Raw genomic sequence first — 22,560 nt, 5'->3', positions numbered from 1 at the left:
CTATTTAATATATGGGAATGATGTGATTTCTCAATTGTATTTTTATAGAACTATTTTTCTTTGCATTTTATCATCAATTGAAAGTATAGAAGATGATTTAATTATGAAATTTACAATCATAGTTAGAGTTAATATTTTTGACAGTTTTATTTATAGTATGGACATTGATGTGGGATAATTAAGATCATAAGCATAAGCTTTGGTGCTAGATCTAGTTATGTTAATCAGTAAAGATGAGTTACTTGAATAATGTAAGAAAGAAGGTAATAACTTAAAGATTGATCTAGATTTTGTTTGTGTTAGCTTTTTTATTGCTTTTTAATTTAAAAAATTTTAATTTAAGAATTTATTGTACTAAAAATTGTTTTAGAAAGTACTAGAAAAATTGTCTCAAATAAAACCCTAATGTGTTAAAACAATCAGTAGCTCGATCGGGGATCATTAAATCTCAATAAGTTTTTGTTGCAATTATCTTCTTCCTATCTTTAAGATTGTTCTCCAAAGTGGAGAGTATGAGAGAGAGAGATAAGCTAGTAATAAGAAGTTCTTGCTACTAACAAGCCACATGAAAAGTTGGCTTATGTATTGTGGACCTATAGAACCACCAATTATGCTCCTATTTTACTTTTGCATATATTTTTTTTTATATAATTTTTGGAAATGGGGTATCCACCTGTTGTCACCCCTGAAAGGGCATTTGGCGGCATGACTAATGCACGGCTGACCTAGAAGCGACATCCACCCCAGAAACCTTTTAGCCCGCACTTGATTGTGACCCACTTAAGAGGTGTTGTCGCTCGAGGGGAATCGAGTACGGTTGGGAACACGAGTTGGGGGATTTCTGACCGTACTCGACCACCAACCAAGCTAAACAACCCTGGGTGACTTCCTTTGCTTTTAGTCTCTACAATGGAAATTATCCTCCCTTTTAAGGTGGAGCATTCGTCATCACGCGTGGCACTTGGCACCAGCTCTCCCACAAGTAGAATGCCCAATTATAACTATAAAAAAATAATGATTTAAATGAATTGAGATTACAAGCTCATTAAAACTATGACTTTGTATTGAACCCGCATTCTCATGGTCATTGGTTTGACTAAGGATCTTTAGAGTAAGAGGCCTTGTCCTTATCTTCTCTCATCCTATCATTTCTCGAGTGTGATATGAGCTATCAAAGCCAATCATTATCTCTTATCCAAGTGTTGTGTTAGGCAAATCCAATCTTATTTAGGCTTCGTTTGGGACGGCTTTTTTATTGTTTTCTAAAACGGAGTTTTAGTACAATTTTTTTTATTTTTGTATTAAAACTCCGTTTTAAAAAGTAATAAAAAAACCGTCCCAAACGAAGCCTTAATCATATCTTGACCTTTAATGATTCCCCTACTCTGAACTCTTATAAACATATAAAACAACCTTATTATAATTGACCTATCCGCAATAATATCTAAGTACAATATTCACAATGAATCATTTATATGTAGCATATCACATCAATCAAACATACTCGAATACCTTCATCCTCTCATCGCATAAATAGCTTTGTAGTTCTGATAAAATCAATAACAAAGAAATACTAGTGCTAATAATAATGCAAACCATTAGATCAAAGCTCGAAAAAAGATTTCAATTATATATCCTTTAAAGAGTAAAGCGAGAATTACGTATAAAATAATAGCCTAGGCAAAAGGATCGTTGGTAATATGAAATGGAAAAGGCGTTCGAAGGTAGTGCTAAGGTTTCATTTAGGATAGTTTCTTACTGCTTTCTATAACATCTTTCTTGCACAAAACTTTCTAAAATTATCGAGAAAGTAGTGACCAAAATCTATCACAAACGAAGCCTAAATGTGTCAATAAGCCCTAATAATGATAAAAAAAATGATATATTATAAAAATTAATTATGTTCATACTTGCCAAAAATAATTAGTGCATATAATACTATAAATAGGACATTATATATCACCTAATGACCCTATGAGTACTCGTATTATATTCTCTTTTATCTTTGAAGTAATATATTTATGCAATCATTGACTTGATCCCTTCTAAATTGCCAATATAGTTGTGGTCTAGAATGAGTAACCTATCCACAATATAAAAGTTCAAGAAGGTAGTGATTAGTTAATATTAAAAACCTATTTAGTTATTATCTTCCAATTCTCAAATTTGGAGTTATTTGATATTTATATTATTTATTTAAATACTTAATAATTTAATTTAAATTTAAATAAAATGAGTTTTTTGAGAATTTGATTGAGTACTTTAACCATTAGAAATTATTTAAAAATGGTATTAAATTTTGAATTATCATAGGATTATTAATCAGTAAATTAATTAGGCTAATTATTTATACTTGAATTAAGTATTATGATTGAGTTAATGTCAAAGTATTAACTTAGAATGATTATAATTTAATTTAGCTAATTATATTTTAATTAGCAAAGTATTAATATATTAATTACGATATTTAATAATATAATAATTGTTAACGCATATGTCAATATTGTATAAAATTTTGTACCACCATAACAACAACATCAATCTTTTGTCCCACTACGTGAGGTTTGTTGCATGAATAATTTTTCTCCATTGTGTCATGTTAAAAGTCAAATGTTAGTTTAAATCTAATAAAAAAAGACTATTTCTAATATTTTCTAACCAATTCTTTTTAGATCTAGCTCTAACTTTCTTAATATAAGTCAAATATAATACCTCTATTTTTCTTTCCAGGTCATCGGAAGGCTGTCCTTTTATGTGACAAAAAAATCTAACCCAATTTTTCTAAATTAATTTCATAAAATATATTAAACTCTAATAAAAATTTGCTCTTAATTATATTTCATATGATGGATCAAAATAATTTTGATTATATAAAAATATCAAGTTGATTTTTAATTTTTTAAATTGAAATTAAATTATTATTTTTAGAATTGTTTAAATTCTTGTTTAAAAAATTAAAATACTAAAATAAAATTATTATTTTTACCTTGTGAGGGACACTTTAGTTTCATCTAAACCCGCTCTGCAACCCTACTGTCCGCGCCGCAGCTCTCCCGTTTCCATTCTTCTTCTTCTTGCGTTCGCCACGTCTTTGGCCATCTCCAACAACAGGTATCGGGCCCGTTGCATCCTAGGGCAACATCACCGTCGTCCGGAGGACAATGGCTGCTTCTGCGGCGGCGTTAGCAGAACTGGAGGAGGAGAGGGTCACTAGCATATACCGTGTAGCTAGGAGCATAAAGAGGAAACATAATTCCCTGTACAACGCCCTCCGTTCCATATACGAGGACTCTATCTTCGTGGCGGAGATCGCCGGGCTTTGGCCGGATCTTCCCTTAGTGGCTAACCTCCGTTGTGGACTCTGGTACTCGCCGCGGTTCGAGGCCACTTGCTACTTCAAGTCCACCGACGGCCATGCCAACAACTGGTCTTTTAGCACCTCGCGCCTTAACCTCCACCTCGCTCTTCTCGCCGGTACATCACCAACGCCATTTTGGTTGGATTTTGTTGAATGATGTTGTATAGAGGATAGGGTTTGGGTGAATATGGTAAAAAAGTTGCATCTTTTGAGTTCTTCTTTGCCTTGGGTAGGGCAGAGAGGAGGATGTATTGTAGTCGATTCTACACGCAAGGGGAAGCGCTTCCCTGACAGCATGTCGAAGACGATACCTATATGGACTTGTGTGTTGAATCGAGCAATAGAGCGGTGGTTAAGGAGGATGCCAAGACAGATTCAGGTGGATGGCCATCAGGTATGTTAGAAGTTTTTTTTTTTTTGGTTTTTCAGAAATTTGTTTTTCAAATTTGAGATGTTTCCCAATTCAACGCAGAAATCAGAGGTGCCTGTTTTGTGAGTATGGATTTTGAGTTGATGAAACTACATATTATAACTTGGCAGCAGTTGTTGGGATTGAGAACTGTATTCGTTTTGTTTATTTTTTTGCAGTTCGTGCATTTTGTTATTTATTTCTGCTTGTTTTATATATTAATGAATTTAACTTTGAAAGGAGATTGTAAGATTTTTTAGTTATTGCATCCTTTTCGGGTCAAATGCATGTTTCTGGAAGCAGTAGAGTTTGTATTCATATTATTTTCAATCAACGCAGCATTATCTGACATTAAATTTGAATATTTAGCATGTTCATTGGAGCCCATGTGGATGAGCTTGTTTTTAAATGTTTTAGAAAAATGTTATAGAAGCTTTTTAAAATAGTCGCATGCTTTTCGATATGATCTTAAATTCAAGTTTATTTTTATTTTAGCCTGTGCAATATTCTCATATTTCAAATTCAAAAGTTTGATGTAGTTGGTCGTAGAACATGCAGTGTATTTGTATAATTCATGATGCACTTGCATATCACTCTTGCACATTTATTGATGCAATTGTGTGATGCATTTACATGTGTATATGATATTCGGTGCGCTAATACAATTCGCTTGATGCTTTTCAATACATTTGCATGTTTTGGGGAATGCGCGGACAACATGCTTTTGGTGATTTGATGTGTCATGCACTCCTCGTCGAAATGGTCGTGCAACCCATGACACAACCGTGAATGGTTTTGTCTCATTTGGGGAATTTATATTTATAGGCCGCACTATTTGTTCACTACTGTTTGTTCATCGAATGTGTATGAGTTCCTTATTATGCACGTCACTTAAGATATTTGTGCAACTCGTGATGTGCAACAGCTTGAACCATTTTATTTTGTTTGAAAACTATTCATGTGAACGTGGCTATTTGGGATATGTAGGGGTCTGATGTAGCACTCATTCATGGAATGCATTGTCCTTAAAACATGCATGTGATTTTGTATTTTGAGTTTATTAATGTTTGCATTCTATCCACTTCTCCGTATATTGTGGATTCAATTACAAGTGTCATGGGTTCGTATCTCTTACATTTGTGACTTGCATTTTACTCAGGTAGACCCCACAAGGCATTCTTCTGTATATAAATAACAGTTCACTTTAGTTCATTTTCATTCTAAGTTCAACTCATATAGTATGTTCTTAAGGGTTTTGAGTGTTCAAGGGAGTTCTTAATAATAGTGAAGATGTTTAATTATACATTATCTTGTTTGTTCACGAGCTTTCAAATCCCCAGTAAGTTTTGTTTCAATCTAATGTTTGTGTTCAATTCTAGTCCTTGCAATTCATTTAATGCGATGTATATTGCATTTTAGTGTTAGATATTCTATTTTTGCATTTATATAGGTATATTTTCATTTTTTGGCCGTGTTATTAAGTTCAGAAAGTTCATTTTAATTTTTTTGGTTGCATGCTGTTCGTTAAGATTGTAAAGTTATTCCGAGTGAAAGTTTATGTACTCAACATTGCTTATTAGTTTTGGAGTTTAAGATGAAAGGGTGGAATATGGAAAATAAAGCATCTTTCCTCACATGATTGGAATTGTCTGAATGTTCATCATTATAAATTTTGTGTGACTTGATGAATTTAATTTTTATGACATTGATTGTTAGTTTCTATTTTAAGATTTTGTTTAATTGGTTGTAAGGAAAACTTCAACAATTTTATGTCACTCCTTTTTTATAATTAATTTCTCTACACTTTTTTTATGAGTAGATTCAGAGAAGATTAAATTTATTTTTCTCTGTTGATCCTCCATTAGAGATATTGTCTTCCTCCATATTTAGATTCAATTTTATGTTTGAAGTTCAAAGATCATTAACTTCAAGGAGACTGTCTCAGAAGCATTGATTCGTCTTTGCTATATGTTAAGCTATAACTTTGTCTTGATAAGTAGAGTAGATTTCAGTGTCTGTTTGTGAATCTATTAATACATTCCGGATTCAACTTTAGGAAGCTCTATAAAAATTTGCGTGATCAAGTTTGTCATGTTAGCTCTAACCTTATTTCTAAACCTTGGACTTTAACTCTAATTAATTAGGAATCTTATTATTTTGTCAAAGCTACTGAAATCTTTTTTTCTAAAACAAAATTTTTTGAAGGATTTTAGCTGTCTTAAAAAATTACTTTGTTTTTGCATAATGAAATATAAACTTTAATATAATCATCGATATTAGTTTTCTGTAATCATTTCAGAATTGAGGTTGGAATTTTAATTATTTAATTTTGTCTAGCGATGTCTTATTATTCAACAAATAAAGTTGTGCGTTGCATCTAGGCAATCTTAATAGATTGAGTGCATAAACTTGATCCATTGTTATTTGACATATTCATGCATGTGGGCCTTTTTTTTCCATGACATTTGTGCTTGATTATTGGTTTTAGCATATCATTTATCCTGTCTGCAGTTGCATAAAAAGAATGGTTGGTTAGAGAATGACTCTCAAATGAGCATTGAAGAAGTATGGATGAAATAATGTGATTTAAAAATTTTAAAGTCATTCCCACATTTATTAATCAAAACTCTACAAAACAAAATTTGATGGTCTGTATCATAATTATAAAATTTGTTTGGATTCAAAAAATATTATGATGATGAATATTCTGACAATTCTTATAATGTTGAGAAAGATATTTCAACATTTGATGGAACATAAGATCATACTGGTTTTTTACATTGCTTATAAACTTCTTTGATTGGTATCAAATGTGCCTCCTGCAATGTAAGATTTGCTAAAATGCTTTCGTAAATGTTTGAATGTGATATCAAAAATTTTAATCTTCAACTTAGTATCATTTGGTTTTTTAAAAAAAATTTAAGCTTAAATATCTTAAAACCTTATCCAAACTCTTAAAAGCTCACCCAATTCTCTCCTTTTGCCATCTGATTATAGATTCCATATCTAACCAGTTAATATTATTCCACACATCTCCATATAGTAGTCCACCAACTTCTCTATCATATAATTAAAGAAACCGAGCTTAACTTTCCCCTCTATCCAATACCTACATCATCTCTCTAACACAACTTCATCTCTCTGCAAAGTAGCTCTCTCTCTTCTCCTTTGATAATTCCTCTCGACCCCCATTATATCGCTAGACAAAAAGACTTCCTCTTCTTTTCCCACCTCTTTACCTGTTTTTGAAAGTCCTAAAACCTCTCTTACTCGTCATACTCTCTCTTGAAAACCATAATTCAACAATATTGCCAGCCTCATCAAGGAACAAGAAAAATTTATACTATTAAACCATCTCTGTCTTCATGCTGCATCAAACTTTGACTTAAGCACTATACTGTGTAATTTCGTTGAACTTTTTCTAGTAAGAATCCCTTCTATTGCATTGACACTCTTAATACTTATCTTCCTCTACAATGCTTAAAGATTTAAGTAGATGTCTGTACCTGTAACTTTCTTTGGTTGCAGGACTTGAGTATCTCATCTAGTGAGATCATGGAAAGGCACAATTCACCTGATTGGGATTGCTCCTTGCATCTTCCGCTATGGGTTTCTAATACTGAGAGAGCTGCAATAGAGGATCATATTGAGGAATGGACCTGGCAGTTGGAAGCTTGTGGTGCAGATATAGATTCACTTGCATCAATAATTCAAAAGCCACTGCGTCCTTTGTGGATTTCTCAGAAGACTGTTATCTGGTTGAATGAAGTACCTAATTATGATTCCTGGGATTTCACACCTATCATTCTGGTTTCAGCTTCAGCATCACATGGAACAATTCAACAAAGAAGCACCTCAGAATTTAGTTGGCATTATATTCCTGGAGCTGGAGATGATGAAGAGAGTTGGGCGCGAGGTTTACATCCTACTTTATTTTGGAAACATGCATATAATCTCATTGATTCAGGGCCTAGCATGTGCAACCAAAATGTTTCTGAGCTTGTTGAAAAAGACAGAGTGTACCGTGCCCAGAGGGGTGATTTTTCTCCTCAAGTTGCAATCAGAACTTGGAAGAAACTGACGAGCAATGCTGAGCAGTCCTGTATGTCTATGACATCTGAACTTTCAGATTCTGTGAGTGCCAAATCATCCAATTCAGAGCGTGGCTTATACTGGATTGGTTCAACCAATGTTGCAGTAGGAACTACAGTGAAGGGTAATATAATTGCCTTTGTTTTTCTGTTGTTATATTTTACAGATTATCATGTTGCAAAATGAATTTTGGGTTGTCTGCAAAGAGAATTTGTATTTCTTTTTAGATTAGTAGGAGTTGCCACTAGCTTATATGAGCTGCCTCATGGTCAACACTCAAGAGCCACCACAATGTCATGCACATTGTCCTTGATTTTTTACATAGTACTTTAATTTTTTTAATATTTAAGCCCATTGTGTACTTTACTTCTTCCATTTATGCTTAAAATTTTCATTAGTAGGCCTGCTTCTATCAGACCTGATACTTTCATGCATGTTATGAAACCTCCGAATTGTTGAAATCATCATCATTAGCCTTATCCCAACTATTTGGCAATGGGATGATAATCTTTTTTTTTATTCACTCTTGATGAGTGTTTTTAAGCTTGAGGTTTTTAAGCCCATTCTTTTCAAACCATTATAATTTGCACAGTCTTGAATATCACTTTTGTTTTCAAATATTGGCATTTAACCATTTTTCCAATCATTTGATATCTTAATTTTCAAAATTCCATGAAAAATTTGTTAAACAAATTATTGCAATATTTCTTAGAACTCTTTAAATCTTAGAAGTATCTTATTTGTACTTAAATCCTAACATTTATGCATATTTTTAGAGCTAATTATACTTCAACTGTAGATCAATTACGATATACTTCACTATATTGTTCATTATGCTCTTCTAAAAATAATTTCTTACTTAAAGCTCTCATTTAATAATTTCCCAAATTTATATATTCATCTTTCCTTGATGTCTTTAATCTTAGCCAATATCTTATTTTCTTCAATTTAATGCATCTAATTTGATCAAAATCTCTAGATCTCTTGTCGTGTACCTTAGATATTCTAAATATCTCATTTTTCACTTTCTTTGACATTAAGACTATTATATAAATCATTGAAAGCTTATAATTTCTTAAAATTATTAATATTCAATTTATTTCTCATTTTAGAAGTACACTTCTTTTTCTTAATAGATCTTTACGTCTCCTCAGTCCACCAAATATCTCATGACTCTAAATATTAAAGGTATCTCATTGTGACTTAAATCCTTATATTTATGCATCTTTTTTATAGTTAAGTATTCTTCATTTTTAGAGTAATCTATGATATACTTCATTATATTATTTATTATAATTTTCTGAAAATAATATATTCCATAAAACTCTCATTTAATAATTTCTCAAATTAATATCTTTATCAAGATTTAAAATTATGCAATTGGTTATTGAGTCATTTTTCGTTCATGAGGCGAAGCGTAAGACTCAAGATGTTTTGAAGCATAAGCCTCAAAATAAAACAATTGCATAAAATGAAAATAAAAATAAGTGGTAAGTGATAAATTGCGTGAAATAAAATTCAAATTCAAATATTACAAACCAAAATTATTTTAAATATAGGAATTGCATAAAAGTATCATATAACATCAATGTCAATTCCAAATTCATTTTTCAGCTCCCTACTCATCCATATTTATTTCCTAAAGAAAGCTAAAATAATTGACAATAACTCAGAAATCATATGTACTTTCATCACTAAGGAACTTTTTATTTGAGTCATCATCATAACGACTTAGTTTTTTCTTTGTCTCATCCTGTGTGATCCAATACCTCACAATATGCTTCTTATTCATTTATTTCAGTCATATTTCTTTTTCATAATTTTTTTTCATCAACGTAAAGATGAGATTAATACTCTAAAATGTTTTAGAGGAGGAGGTGGTGATGGTGGACAACTTTCAAGTGATCCCTAGCGGTTGTTACAATGGTGGTGGTTGCGGCAAAGGCGACGGGATGGTCTTCTAATGAGAATAAATATTCATGGAAGTTATCCTTCTCAAATGGGGAAATATTCATGATCTTTTATTAAAATGTTAACAATAAAATATGAATGGTTTTCTAATGATTATACAATCCATCATCCTCCAATGGGGTTTTAATTTTTTTCTTGCTATATAAAGTTTATATTCATGAATTGTAAGTTGATATATATTATAGAGATTATAGGAGTAACACATGTTCGCGATTATCTGTTTAAACTTTAAAGTAGACTTAGGTGGTTCCCCGTGCACCACCAAGGGTAGAAAGTGCATCAATAAGATGGATATAATGAGTTGATTGGAAAGGATTTGAAACAAGAAAAGATAGACTAAAGGCAATATGGATATAAAGTTTTGCAAAAAGGGATTTGTGAAAATTTTAATGATGAGCTCTATACACGAATGAATGGAGAAAGAGGATGCATAAAGTTGACCTTAAATAATTTGGTTGAAACAATCAATGATGATGATGATGGGGAGATGAGGTAGGATTATTAGTCCCTTTTTTCTGGAGGTTCATTTAGCAATCAATAATGTCTAGCATACGTGAACTAAAGTTTTCTAAATTAGGATTTAATTTAGGCATAAAAATGGTATACCTAATGCATGAGGCTTCCTGCTAATGCAGGGTTTGAGGACGATGGTTGTACGTAGTTTAACCTAGTATTTTAACTTGTTTGTTTTTGTGATTTGAACCTATGACACCCAAAACCCATGGAGGCATCCAAATCATTGCTTCGAGCTCACCCTCTAATTTATCATTTAAGTACTTTTTTTAGTTAGAATTCTAGTTGTCTGCAGTTTGCCTGGTTCTTCTGCACTGATCCTTTTGACTTTTTTTGCATGGCTTTCCTACAGGAGAAAATACCTATACTTGTGCCGATTGTATATTAAATTGTGACCCCAAATCAATTTCACCATGCTCTACAGATGATGGCTATTTGCATTTACCTATTCTGGTTTGTTACTGAAACTCGATATTTATTTTCTGATTAGTTGAAAATATGTTCATAACATTCAGATAAACTTTCAGGTATTTCAAAATTCACTTTTTCTTTTCCTCTTTATGTTTGTTCAAGCAGTCCTCAAAGCTGGACAGATTTTCCTTGATGAATAGCCTTCATTTGGCAATAAGGTTTGCAGGATGGCACTTGAAAAGAGGGAAGAAACTAGTCATTTGTTGTCACAATGGTAAGTCATAGATAATCATTATATCTATCGACAATAAATACTGCTTTTTTTGGAAATATTTACTTTATGATTTTTGCTTTTATGTAAATCTTTTGATGTTGTGCTTTTTGTTAAAACGGAGAATTTGAGAGGGAAAAACTTGTCTTTATTCATTACAATCTTCCCTATTTATAGATATATACAAGATATCATAATGAGGAAATAATAAAATACATAAAATTTCTAATAAAATCTTTCCTAAATTCGTTCCTTCATTATGGCGTGATCCATGAGAGCATCCCACGGATTGATCTTTGTGTCCGTCGGATCCTCTGCACTGGGAACAGCTGGATTTCAACACTCCCCCTCAAGCTGGGAGATACGGATCCTCTTTATGTTTGTTCAAGCAGTCCTCAAAGCTGGACAGATTTTCCTTGATGAATAGCCTTCATTTGGCAATAAGGTTTGCAGGATGGCACTTGAAAAGAGGGAAGAAACTAGTCATTTGTTGGCGCAATGGTAAGTCATAGATAATCATTATATCTATCGACAATAAATACTGCCTTTTTTTAGAAATATTTACTTTATGATTTTTGCTTTTATGTGAATCTTTTTATGTTGTGCTTTTTGTTAAAACGGAGAATTTGAGAGGGAAAAACTTGTCTTTATTCATTACAATCTTCCTTATTTATAGATCTATACAAGATATCCTAATGAGGAAATAATAAAATACATAAAATTTCTAATAAAATCTTTCCTAAATTCTTTCCTTCATTATGGCGTGATCCATGAGAGCATCCCACGGATTGATCTTTGTGTCCGTCGGATCCTCTGCATTGGGAACGGCTGGATTTCAACACTTTTCAATTTTTATTTTGAAACTAAATATTAAGAAATAAACGATTTATAATTATGGATGGAGAAAAGGACCAAATCGTTCCCCAACTTTTTGAATGACCAAAAAAGTTCTCAACTATATAAAAGTATCAATTTGGTCTATTGACTCTTAAAATATGGACCAAATTAGTCTTTTTTTGGATCATTTATGTCCCCATTTAATAAGTCAAGGGACTAAAATGGGACTTCTAAATAGTCGGGGATTATTTTTTTCCTTCATAAAGAGTCAAGGGATAATTTTGGTTCATATCTCATATGGGTGTCAAGGAGTTGAATTTATGCGAGCAATCCAACGTGCAAGCATGCTTCTTTATTTTCTTACATTGTTCATATTTGGTTTGTGTACATTAATTTTTACTACATTTAAGTTTGGTTCGATATTTAAAATGTTTATGTATAAGATTAATAAGTTATTTATTGAGCTGAACTCAAATAAATATATCAAACAAAAAAATGAATTGCAATGTTTTGAATACTCATATCATCAAAATAAAATTAGAAATATGACTAGCATAATGTTGAGTGTAACCAACAATTTAATTTTTCTTTATGGATCAAATGTTTGCAATGTAAATAGTAAAACTCTTCTAACTAAACATATGTAAATTTAACAGCTTAATTTACAAATTTAATTCAAGCCTTAAGAGTTTTGAATCTACAAATTAATATCTATAAAGCTTCTGAATATATAGTTTGTTTACAAGGCTTCTAGAACAATATTCTTCTTAATTAACTTGTACTTAGGATTGCAATATATATGGGTTAAAACAATCCTAAACAAATTTGAAGAGAAACTTAAAAGTATAAATCTTCCTGCCAGGAAGACTCGAGGAGCCTTTTTATATATTAAGCTGGGTTAGGGAAAAACTCTTTAAGCATGATAAGCATCTAAGATCAATGCTAAGCCATAATAGTTCAAACTCATATAGTGAAACAAGATCGTAGTACAACAAATAAAATCACATCGTTGAAACTTTGAAGGTCTCAGAGTGCTTTTAATATCTATAGATATTTGACAATGCCAAAAGCAAATGATCATTAAACATCAAAGTCTCTTGAAAAACAACAATAAGTAGCAAAAATGTATGCCCATCAAACTCAAAACCAGCCATCCCACATCTTAATTAAGCTAGGTTGCTAACAAAGTATCTCTAAGCTTAACAAGTCACAAGATATATATATAGACTAAAATTCAATCAATTATGCCAAATTTAAACAAGTTGGCAGATTGCAATTAGCAAGAAAGGTATAACAATTAGTATTTTACTTGAGCAACGATAGTAAAATCTTGCCCCAAGTATCACGATCTTGCCTAGAGGTTGTAATATTAAGACTAGAATGGACAATCAGATGAAATTTTTAAATTTTATTTAATAACACTAACTAATAACAAAATACTTATTTAGATATCTTCCTCATAATAATTTCTTTTGATTTATATATATCAAAAGAGTCACTAAATCACAAAATTTTTTTTAACAAAAAATATGATAATTCTAACATAAATACCATTCTATTGTAGCAACATGTCTATGATACATGGATTCTCTTCTCGTGCTGATTTAGTTTTCAATATCTTATCTAAGAATATTAATTAAACATTAATTGTGAGTTATCAGTATAACTAAGTGGATACATTATACTTCTAAGTTACAGGAACATTAAAAAAATAGAAAATAAAATGAATGTTTGTCAAAATAAATAAATAAAAATAATATTGATGTGACACCAACCAAGAATTGCAAGAAATTAATAAAAGCATTACGAAGCGTGCTACTTTAAATTTAATAAGTCGTAAGGATTGATTATAAGAATTCTTAATTAGTATATTTGTCTTGGCATTCAGTTGCAAAATTAAGAGATAAAAACATGATAAGACAATTCAAAATTTATCACAATAACACTAGGTATGCCGATCCAAAGTTTAATATCTAGAGAGTTCACCAAGAGTTACCATTCTCACTCACACTCAGTCTAGGGTTTTAGCGGAGAGAAGCTTTCAGCACACTAAACGATGCCTCTAAGATGGTGGCGACACCAAAGGCTTTAATCCAAGAGAAGGTCGTCGGCGGTGGAGGAGGAGTGGATCTTCCGATGAGAAGCCAAGGTACCCTGGGTTGTTGAAGCTTGATCGTCTCCGCGAGGCAGTAGAGGATGCGGTTGACGTAGCCTTCCACCGAGTCGTCGTACTCCCAGTTCGGCACATAGAAAGGGTAGCGTAGAATGTTGATTTTCCGTTGGGCGTTGTAGGCAAGGTTGTGGTCGACCTCAGGATCGGCCATACAAGCTTCCCTCGAGAGGTGTGAGTAAGTAAGTAGGGAAGAGGGGAGGAGAAAAGTAGGGGTTGAGGGAGAGGAGGAGAGCCGGCGGCTTGGGTGATGGGGGGTGCCGGCGGCTTGTGGGAGAAAGGGGGAATTAGGATGAGGGCTAGGGAAATTTGTTTAAGTGGAAATTAATTTTAGGTTTAAGTGGAACTGGAGGGAAATTTAATTTGAAATTAAATTCAAATTCAAGTGGTTTGAGGCCTTGAATAGGAAAACAACTTAAAAGCCCATTAAAGGGGTGGCCGGCAACATCAAGAGAAAAGGAGGGATTTGTGGGAGAGTTTTAAGGAGTTTCCAAACATGGTTTGTAAATTTAGAAAGCCAATAATAAATCCAATCTATTTTGAATTTAAATTTGGCTCATAAATAAATACTTTCCTTATTTTGAATTCTCTATATGGAAAGAATTTGAAATTCGAATTTGAATTTCAAATGAATTCAAATCTTGCCCTCTCTTGCTTAAGCTAAATTAGGAAGTCATTATGATGATTGGACTCACCATAATGAGGGGAAAACAATGATGGGCCGGCGGCAATGGGGAAGTGGGCGGCTAGGTGTCGGGTTGGATGGGGCTAGGTTGGCGGGTGGGCTTGAGATGGTGGAGTTGTGGGGTGATTTGGATTGGGAAGATGGCCGGCGGTGGAAGGGCTAGGAGGAGTCTGTGGGTGGGGGTGGGGAAGAGAGGAAAAGAAATGAAAAATAAATTAAACCACAAGTCACGGGCTCTTCCAACGACTGGTGGGTATTGCGCTTGCTCTCACCTTGAGCTCTCTTTCCCTTCTCTCTAGTGCTCACACAAGAAGAAGAAGAAAACACATGAAATTTTCATTAATCATTCATCATCCAAATACATAAGAAAGGGTTATATATATAGGCATTGACATGACAAAAGGAAATAGACTAAAATGCACCTTCGGCTACAAAAGCAAACATACTACCCATGGGGGTAAAAATGGAAAAACTGAAATATAAATTATCTAGTGCATAAAGTGCATCAAAAGTATAGGCTCTCCATCATGGCCATCGATCTTCGATGTTTCCTTTGATAAACGCGTCGGAATCTCTTGTCGATGTCCCCATCAAATATTATTTGACAATTCAATTAATTTAAAGATGACAATGTAAGATGTTTTGAAACATTGGTTTATTCAAACTTTGTTGTTGGAAATAGTGCAATTTAATAAAGGCATCTTTCTTAAAATGAGATGATAAGTTTTTTTTTTTTTTCATTTTTCCCAAGTGACAATTTTTTTCTTACCCTCTCTTGCCCTTGTTCTTTTAAAATTTTCTCACCAAATAGATTTTTTCTTCTTTAATTTGATGGCTACAAGTGCTACGCACCTCTCTATAGGAATATCTTTATATTCAACGCACTCCATCATTTGGTGCCAATCTATGAAGTTATCAATATTTAACCCACCTTCAAAATCGGAAAGGTTGATCTTAACCCCAAAATTTTGATAATGTCTTATTAGTTCTCTCCTATGATAGGGTTCATCTTCTTTGGATGATACTTGCAATGCTTGATGGAAAGGGTTTTCCATCGTCATGCGAATGAAACGAGCATGATTCCCGATCATGCCTTTAATTAGCCTCTAAGCTAGTTTGTAAATGTTGAACTTCATGGTATAATTCCTCCATGGTTAATTCTTGGTTTTGTCGGGGGTTGATTTCTCCTAGGATCTAGTACCCAAATTTGACACCGAAACAAAGGAACAAATAACTTGGACAGCTTTATTGAATTATAACCTCCCACAAATTGTGAAACACATTAAAAAGCATCCAAGAAAAAAAAAGGATTCGGCCGAAAAACAGTTCAATGACTTCGCTTAGACAAAATGCAACCAAAAAACTGAATTGAAAGCACGAAAATCAACTATTAGCAAGACACAGGATCCCTAAGAGGGAAACAACAACCCTGGCCTCTTACTTTACCAAGGAAATACCCCCAATCTCTTTCTTGGCATCTCTGGCTGAGTTGTGACTGTACAAACACTAGGCTGACAGGACTTGGGCTGCAGTTTGACTGTTCAATTGAGGGCCCAAATTCTTGATTCAAGGAAGTAGAATGTTTCCAACAGAGTAGATCCATTTCCTACAAGGTTTTGTAAAAAAACCCATGTTAGAATTCATAGAATTTGAGAAGGGGAAAAAAATACCTTCTTTTTATTATACAAAATTATCCCTATTTATAGATATATACAAGATGTCTTAATAAAGAAATAAATAACTTCTAATTGATACATAATTGCCTCAATATAATCCTTCCTAATTCAGCTACCCAAATATAGAAGGATATTGGCGTGATCCAGGTGAGCCTCCCACGGATTCTCATCCTGATCGTGGGATAAAATGCCAATGGATGACTGAGATTTTGACACAAAGAAAGGCACGATTTGCCCTCTCAAGCCGCAAGTCGAGTCTCCGTCCCGACTTCCTTCTTTCGGTCGGCAGGAGGAGTTCAGTTGACGTGGCCTCTGCCGAAGCCCGGTCTCCACTGGATGGATTGACAACACTTGATCTTGCTCCGTCCGTGCCCATGGCTTTGGTCGCACGTCTTCGCTTCTTCCGTCGTTGGCTTCGACTGGCCTTCTTCGACGACTTGCTCCTCTTGTCGGATCGGAAGTTTTGAAGACTCGTTGGTGGCTATTCTACTATCCTCCTTGGACGACTTGCTCTCCGTCAAGGCAAGGCTTCGTCTGCGGCTTGCAACTTCCGTCTAGGCCTCCATCCATCGTCTGTTCGTCAAGCTTCATCCGCAAGGGCTTCGTCCTAGTCGTCTGCAGAGCTCGGTTCTTGCGGTCGATTCTTCCAGACAGGATCAGTTCTGCTAGCGATTCTCTCGGGCGACTTCATCTCATGGCTGTTCGACTATCCTCCTTCGGCGACTTGTCCTTCCTATCGGATCGGAAGTTTGGATCGGGACTTCCGCTCCTTCTCGGCTTCCGGCTTCTGCGTGTAGGGTCGGCAGCAATGCTCCGATTTTTTTTTTTTTTCCTCCGATGATATAAGATCGTTCTCCGACAGCAATTAAGGCCATTGGCTTTGATACCATGTTAGAATTCATAGAATTTGAGAAGGGAAAAAAATACCTTCTTCTTATTATACAAATTTATCCCTATTTATAGATATATACAAGATGTCTTAATAAAGACATAAATAACTTCTAATTGATACATAATTGCCTCAATATAATCCTTCCTAATTCAGCTACCCAAATATAGAAGGATATTGGCGTGATCCAGGTGAGCCTCCCACGGATTCTCATCCTGACCGTGGGATCAAATGCCAAGGGATGACTGAGATTTTGACAACCTATTAGTTAGTTACTGATTAAGTGTAAGGAACATTAAATTGCACAAAAAATTGGAACCTGATGGAAAATTTTCTTGAATTACAATTTTTTTAATAGGGGGTTGCTCCGTCTGCTGGTCCTGTGAGGTCAAATTCCCTTATTGTAGACGTGCAGAGCCAAAGGCTCCCAGCTGTGTCCGTCCTTAGGCCTCCTAGTGTAGGCCGTAAAAGACCGGAGCCTTGCTTTTTCCATCCAGAGCCAAAGACTCCTTTCTGGACCCGCCCCAAGAAGCAAAAAACAATAGGAAGACTAGGAGAAATGGCGGGCAAACCAGTACCAATAGATTCAGTAGCTGGAATTCAGCCCAGCAAGCAGTCTGAACCCTATTTTTTTCCCAGAACCGCTGAAAGCTGCTCAAACCAGGATAGCACTGTCGTAAGATGGAAGGGACAACCATGAGGAAGAGAAGGTATATCTCGGCATCTAGGGAATCCACCCTATTCTCAGGATAACATAAAACAAAATTTTTTAAAACTAAAACTTCCCTCTTCCAAATAAGCATGAGGTATTTATAAGGAACCCACAAGATTAAAGAAACAAGTAATTACTAAACTACCCCATTGGGAAAAAACCTAAGAAAGAAATAAAAATAAAACAGAAAAGAAAGAGAAAAGAGAACAAAAATTAAGAAAGTTAATAGTTAAATAACCATGTCATGCTCTTAGGATAGGGGAAGACTTGTAGGGTGAAAGATTTGCCACATTAAAGGTGGCTGAAATGTTTATATCTTCTACTAACTCAATTGTACGCCAATCCTACTAAATGCAAATATTTAAATGTTTGGTTGTTTACTTTAAATTTGTTAGTTTTGTATGTGGTATGAACGTTATATACCTTGAAAGTAATATGTTCTCTTGTTCTTTCAGGAGAAGACATTAGCATATGTGTGTGCCTTGCTATATTAGCAGCCTTATTTGACGAGGAAGGTATGTTGATACTTTTAAAGGAACATCTTTAAACTGTTTTTGTTGATCCAGATGATTAGTACATTTCTTTCCATGGCATTTTGGAGATCGTTTTCCCCTGTGTTTCGATCTTTTTTGTAGCCGTCACATGGTTTTGCTTGTCAGGCATTTCCCCATCTTATTATGAATTGTAAATTTATTCTGCACTGTTTTAGGGAGCTAGTGTTAGTTCTTTTCAATCAAAAGCCATCAATTCTTGGCGAGCCTCAACATTCTTATTTTCGACTCATCATAATTTCCTGCCATTTTAATAACCACAAAGTTTCTCAGGAGATGAAAAGCTTTTTTTAATACAATGTAGATGTATTATGAGTTGTTTCAGAATGCCGTTTCAAAGCTTAAGTTGAGAGATTGGAAGTATATCCAAAGCAAAATCATCAAAAGCTGTATTTTATATTAGTGACGGAATTATGAAATCCCAACTCTTGAATTCAACATATTTCCCATTAGATTAAAAAAAAACTATAAAGATAACATCCTGATCACTGATCAATATCTGCAATTGAAGCAATACAATTACATCGAGCAGCAGGACATCCATCGTATTAGTAAACCGATGGCAGATTAAAAAATTTCAAATAACTTTCTTCTTCCCCGTGCAAATACCTTCTCTTTTGGTTAAATTACATTTTACTGCAAATGTCTCACCTCAATCTTAATCAGAGGAGAATTCATCTTCCTTTCTGTCTTCATCATGCCTGTCTTAAAATATCTCCTTATTGAAAGTTTTCCCTTTATTTGTTCCCTTTCCCTTATTATAGTTATTCGTCTGGAATCTACTATTTAGGATTGTTTCCATATCTTTCTGTCTTTTATTATTGCGTGATAGGCATCTAATAAAAGTGATTGTCACTCTCCTCCACACTGTTGCGCTTATTTCTATATTTTTATAAAAAATTCGTGACAATGAGACTTTAATTAAGGTAAATTAGTGTGCTCTGGATTAAGAAAAAAAAAATTGTAAATGCTTCATAACATTAATTCATTGTATTTTTCTTTGATTCGAGTAAAATCTGGTTCAAAAAGTCTTATGAAAGTCTATTTTTATGTCAATAATGTTCTTTTTTGACATTATGTACTATTTTAGCTTTATTGTGTAGTGACCTTAGAATATGTTATAACTCCTATTTGATGGTGAAATAGATGGGGATATTATTAGTAGAATTAAAGTTTTGATGTTTGAAGTGGAGGAATGCACCAGGCCTATTGTATGATAGAAAAGTATCCCTCAAACTTAAGAAAAAATTCTATAAGATGGTGGTGAGACCTACTTTGCGTTATGGCGTATAATGTTGTCCATTAAAAGAGAATCAAAAAATTAAGTGTTACAGAGATGAGGATGCTTAGATAGATTAGTGGTTTTACACAGAAAGATAAAATGTGAAACGAGTATATACGTGAAAATATTGTAGTAGCTCAAGTCGCGGATAAGATTAGAGAGAGATGCCTTAGATAGTTTGGTCAATAAAATGTCGGCCATCCGATGACATGATTAGGAGAGTAGATGTATTAGATATGACCTATGTTAAGAAATGTAGAGGCAAACCTAAAAAGATTTGGTTATAAAGTATTTGAAATGATTTTTTTATTAGATTTAAATTAAAATTTTACTCTGAATAGAACACAATGGAGAAAAAGGATTCATGTCGCCGACCCCATCTGGTGGGATAAAGGTTTGATGTAGTTTACTTTTCAATTATTTGCAATGTGATTATGCTTTAGTTGATGAACTTATTAGTCTACAAATTCCAATTATTACATAATTTGTGAAAAAAAAAAAAGAGCAATAGTTTTCTCTAGAACATGACTTTTAAGTTATTGGCTGATTTCTTATAGTTGGCAATTGGCATGGTACCCTCCATATGCAAAATAAATTAATATTTTATTGAGCGTACCTAATATTCAGTTTGTTTTATACCTGAAGACTACAAATTTCCTTGTCTTTTAATCTTTAAATAATTCTAAAATTTGAGACTTACTGTTTCACTAATTGAACCTATATTCCTTAGCTAAGTGATCGATATGCTTTACATTGAAAAAAAAAATTGAGTTAGATATTGTGCTTCAAATTTGGTCATCAAAGATCTTTTAGGTATTGTATTTATTTTTGAGATGATTGCAATACAAGAGTTGATTGTTTAACCATGTAATGTATTCATCTTAAATTAAATTTAATTGCCAGAAAATTCATCCTAATCAAAATTTGATTGGTATGTCTTGACCTAAAAATTTTTCCTTCACATTTTTGCATTTGAAATTATTGTTCCAATGTTTCGATAATCCTATTGTAAATGGAAGAACTATTCTGCAAACCTGTTACCTTTGGATTCCTCCTCCTTTTGTGAGCATCTTAAAACAAATTCTAAGTGTTTTGAATTACTCTTGGCACCTGCTTCTATCCACCACTGGTGCATTAAAGATTTTGTCAAATAAATAGAATTCCCCAGGAAGAGTTCCCACAATACATTTGGTAGTCGTGCATGCACGCATGTGAATGACTTAAAAACTTATTACATTTTATATTTGGATTGCAAGCTTTATGGCAGGTAAGTGGCTTTGATCTCAATTTTTGTTAGGACTCAATTTATTTTGGTTTTTCCAAAGATTACATAAATTTGGCTCATCTTGCCTCACTTGAACAAGAAATTATTACGTACGGAGGCCGGACGGGGAGAGCAGGCCGGATTTGTTGAGTATTTGTAAATACTCAGCAAATATTCAGTTTTGAGTATTTAATGAGTATTTGTTGAGTATTTATAAATACTCAACAAATATTTAGTAAATATTCAGCAAATTCGAACGGTTCTCCTGTCCAAACTCCGCACATAATAATTTCTCGAACAGCATTGATAAGCTGTTAAATGAATGTGATAGCACAACCAAGGGGCCTGATCGATCATTTTTTACTTGACATGAGCATCACATAACATAGACCCGCACTCATCCAGTCAAACTTTCAATTGATGGTGTTGGACTTAACTTCTCATTCATGTTTGACTGTCGATCGTGAACTCTTTAAGCAAAGTTTTTATGTTAAAAAACTTGTGTTTGTTTTGTATTTTGGCTCAGCAGTAAATGACTAAATGAACCAAGCCAATCAAGATCTCATCTCATTGATTCTATACCCTTAGTTGTTAGCAAGCTCAGATTTAACCTTGCTTTATTTACATCACATATCTGTGCAGGTTGTTTTGATGACGGGAAGCTCTACAAGTCCACAATCATAACAAAATGGGAGATGAGAAGGCGGCTTGTGTTTATCTGCAAGTTTGCAGTGAATGCGCGGCCTTCACGAGGAAATTTGAAGCAGGTTTATGGTTTTCTAAGAAGAGAGAGAGAACATTTTGTTCCTACTGATCCAGTTAGTGATTTTGATGTGCTTGAACAAAAGAGTTGGGCTGGTGAGGCTGAGATTGTGGTATCTTCTGATGCAGTACAATAAATTTATTAAATCATTTGAGGTTCAGATTTGTTAAGTTTAGTGTATTTTATTATTTATGTATGTACTTTATTACTCAATAATCATAAAATAGGATGTACTTATCATTTATATGAGATTATTTTAGGCATGTTTTGGGCATGAAGAGAAGCATATTGTTATAGTTTGTTCTACCCTTAAATTTTTTTACATTCGTGCCACTCACAGTAAAAAAGCGAGGTAAAGTAGGATTCGTTTGGGACGGTTTTCTTCTTGATTTCCTGATTTTTTTTGTATTGATTTAAGAAGCATGATGAAAACCGTCCCAAACGAAGCCTTAATATATTATATGGTAATATCATGAACGCAGTAGTAGAAGCAACTTTTTTTTTTTATTATTGTTGAACTACCTCTGTTCTGTTTTTTCTTCTCTCTTCTAAATACAAAATTGTATTTTTGTGTTGATTCAACTAAATGGTTTAAAAAAAAACTAAATGGTTATTATGGCTTCTTATTTTACAATAAATCTGTATTTGTTTTGTTGATGTTCATTTTTAATGTGCCCTTTTGTATAAATTCAATATGCATTTCTAC

At 33.6% G+C, this 22,560-nt stretch overlaps 1 protein-coding gene across 3 annotated transcripts; it reads left to right on the top strand.

Annotated features, from left to right (window-relative positions):
• The first annotated feature begins 3,000 nt into the window (after nt 1-3,000).
• LOC110095319 (uncharacterized protein C3F10.06c) lies at nt 3,001-22,150 on the top strand. Of its 3 annotated transcripts, XM_028694562.1 has the most exons (8): nt 3,001-3,474; nt 3,592-3,752; nt 7,296-7,983; nt 10,696-10,796; nt 10,920-11,028; nt 18,450-18,509; nt 21,463-21,514; nt 21,734-21,869. In XM_028694562.1, the coding sequence occupies exons 1-7, from the start codon at nt 3,162-3,164 to the stop codon at nt 21,510-21,512; spliced, it is 1,482 nt and encodes a 493-aa protein (XP_028550395.1). In that variant the 5' UTR covers nt 3,001-3,161; the 3' UTR covers nt 21,513-21,514; nt 21,734-21,869. The 3 variants fall into 3 exon arrangements, with proteins under 3 accessions (XP_028550395.1, XP_020676475.1, XP_020676476.1); XM_020820816.2 differs by lacking the exon at nt 21,463-21,514 and having other exon boundaries at nt 21,734-22,150; XM_020820817.2 differs by lacking the exon at nt 21,463-21,514 and having other exon boundaries at nt 3,272-3,474; nt 3,597-3,752; nt 21,734-22,150.
• The last annotated feature ends 410 nt before the right edge of the window (nt 22,151-22,560 follow it).

This window comes from Dendrobium catenatum, unplaced genomic scaffold (genome assembly GCF_001605985.2).
Source record: "Dendrobium catenatum unplaced genomic scaffold, ASM160598v2 fragScaff_scaffold_501, whole genome shotgun sequence".
Taxonomy (NCBI): domain Eukaryota; kingdom Viridiplantae; phylum Streptophyta; class Magnoliopsida; order Asparagales; family Orchidaceae; genus Dendrobium; species Dendrobium catenatum.
Note: the sequence above shows the minus strand (reverse complement) of the source record. Positions and strands in the feature narration are given on the sequence as shown.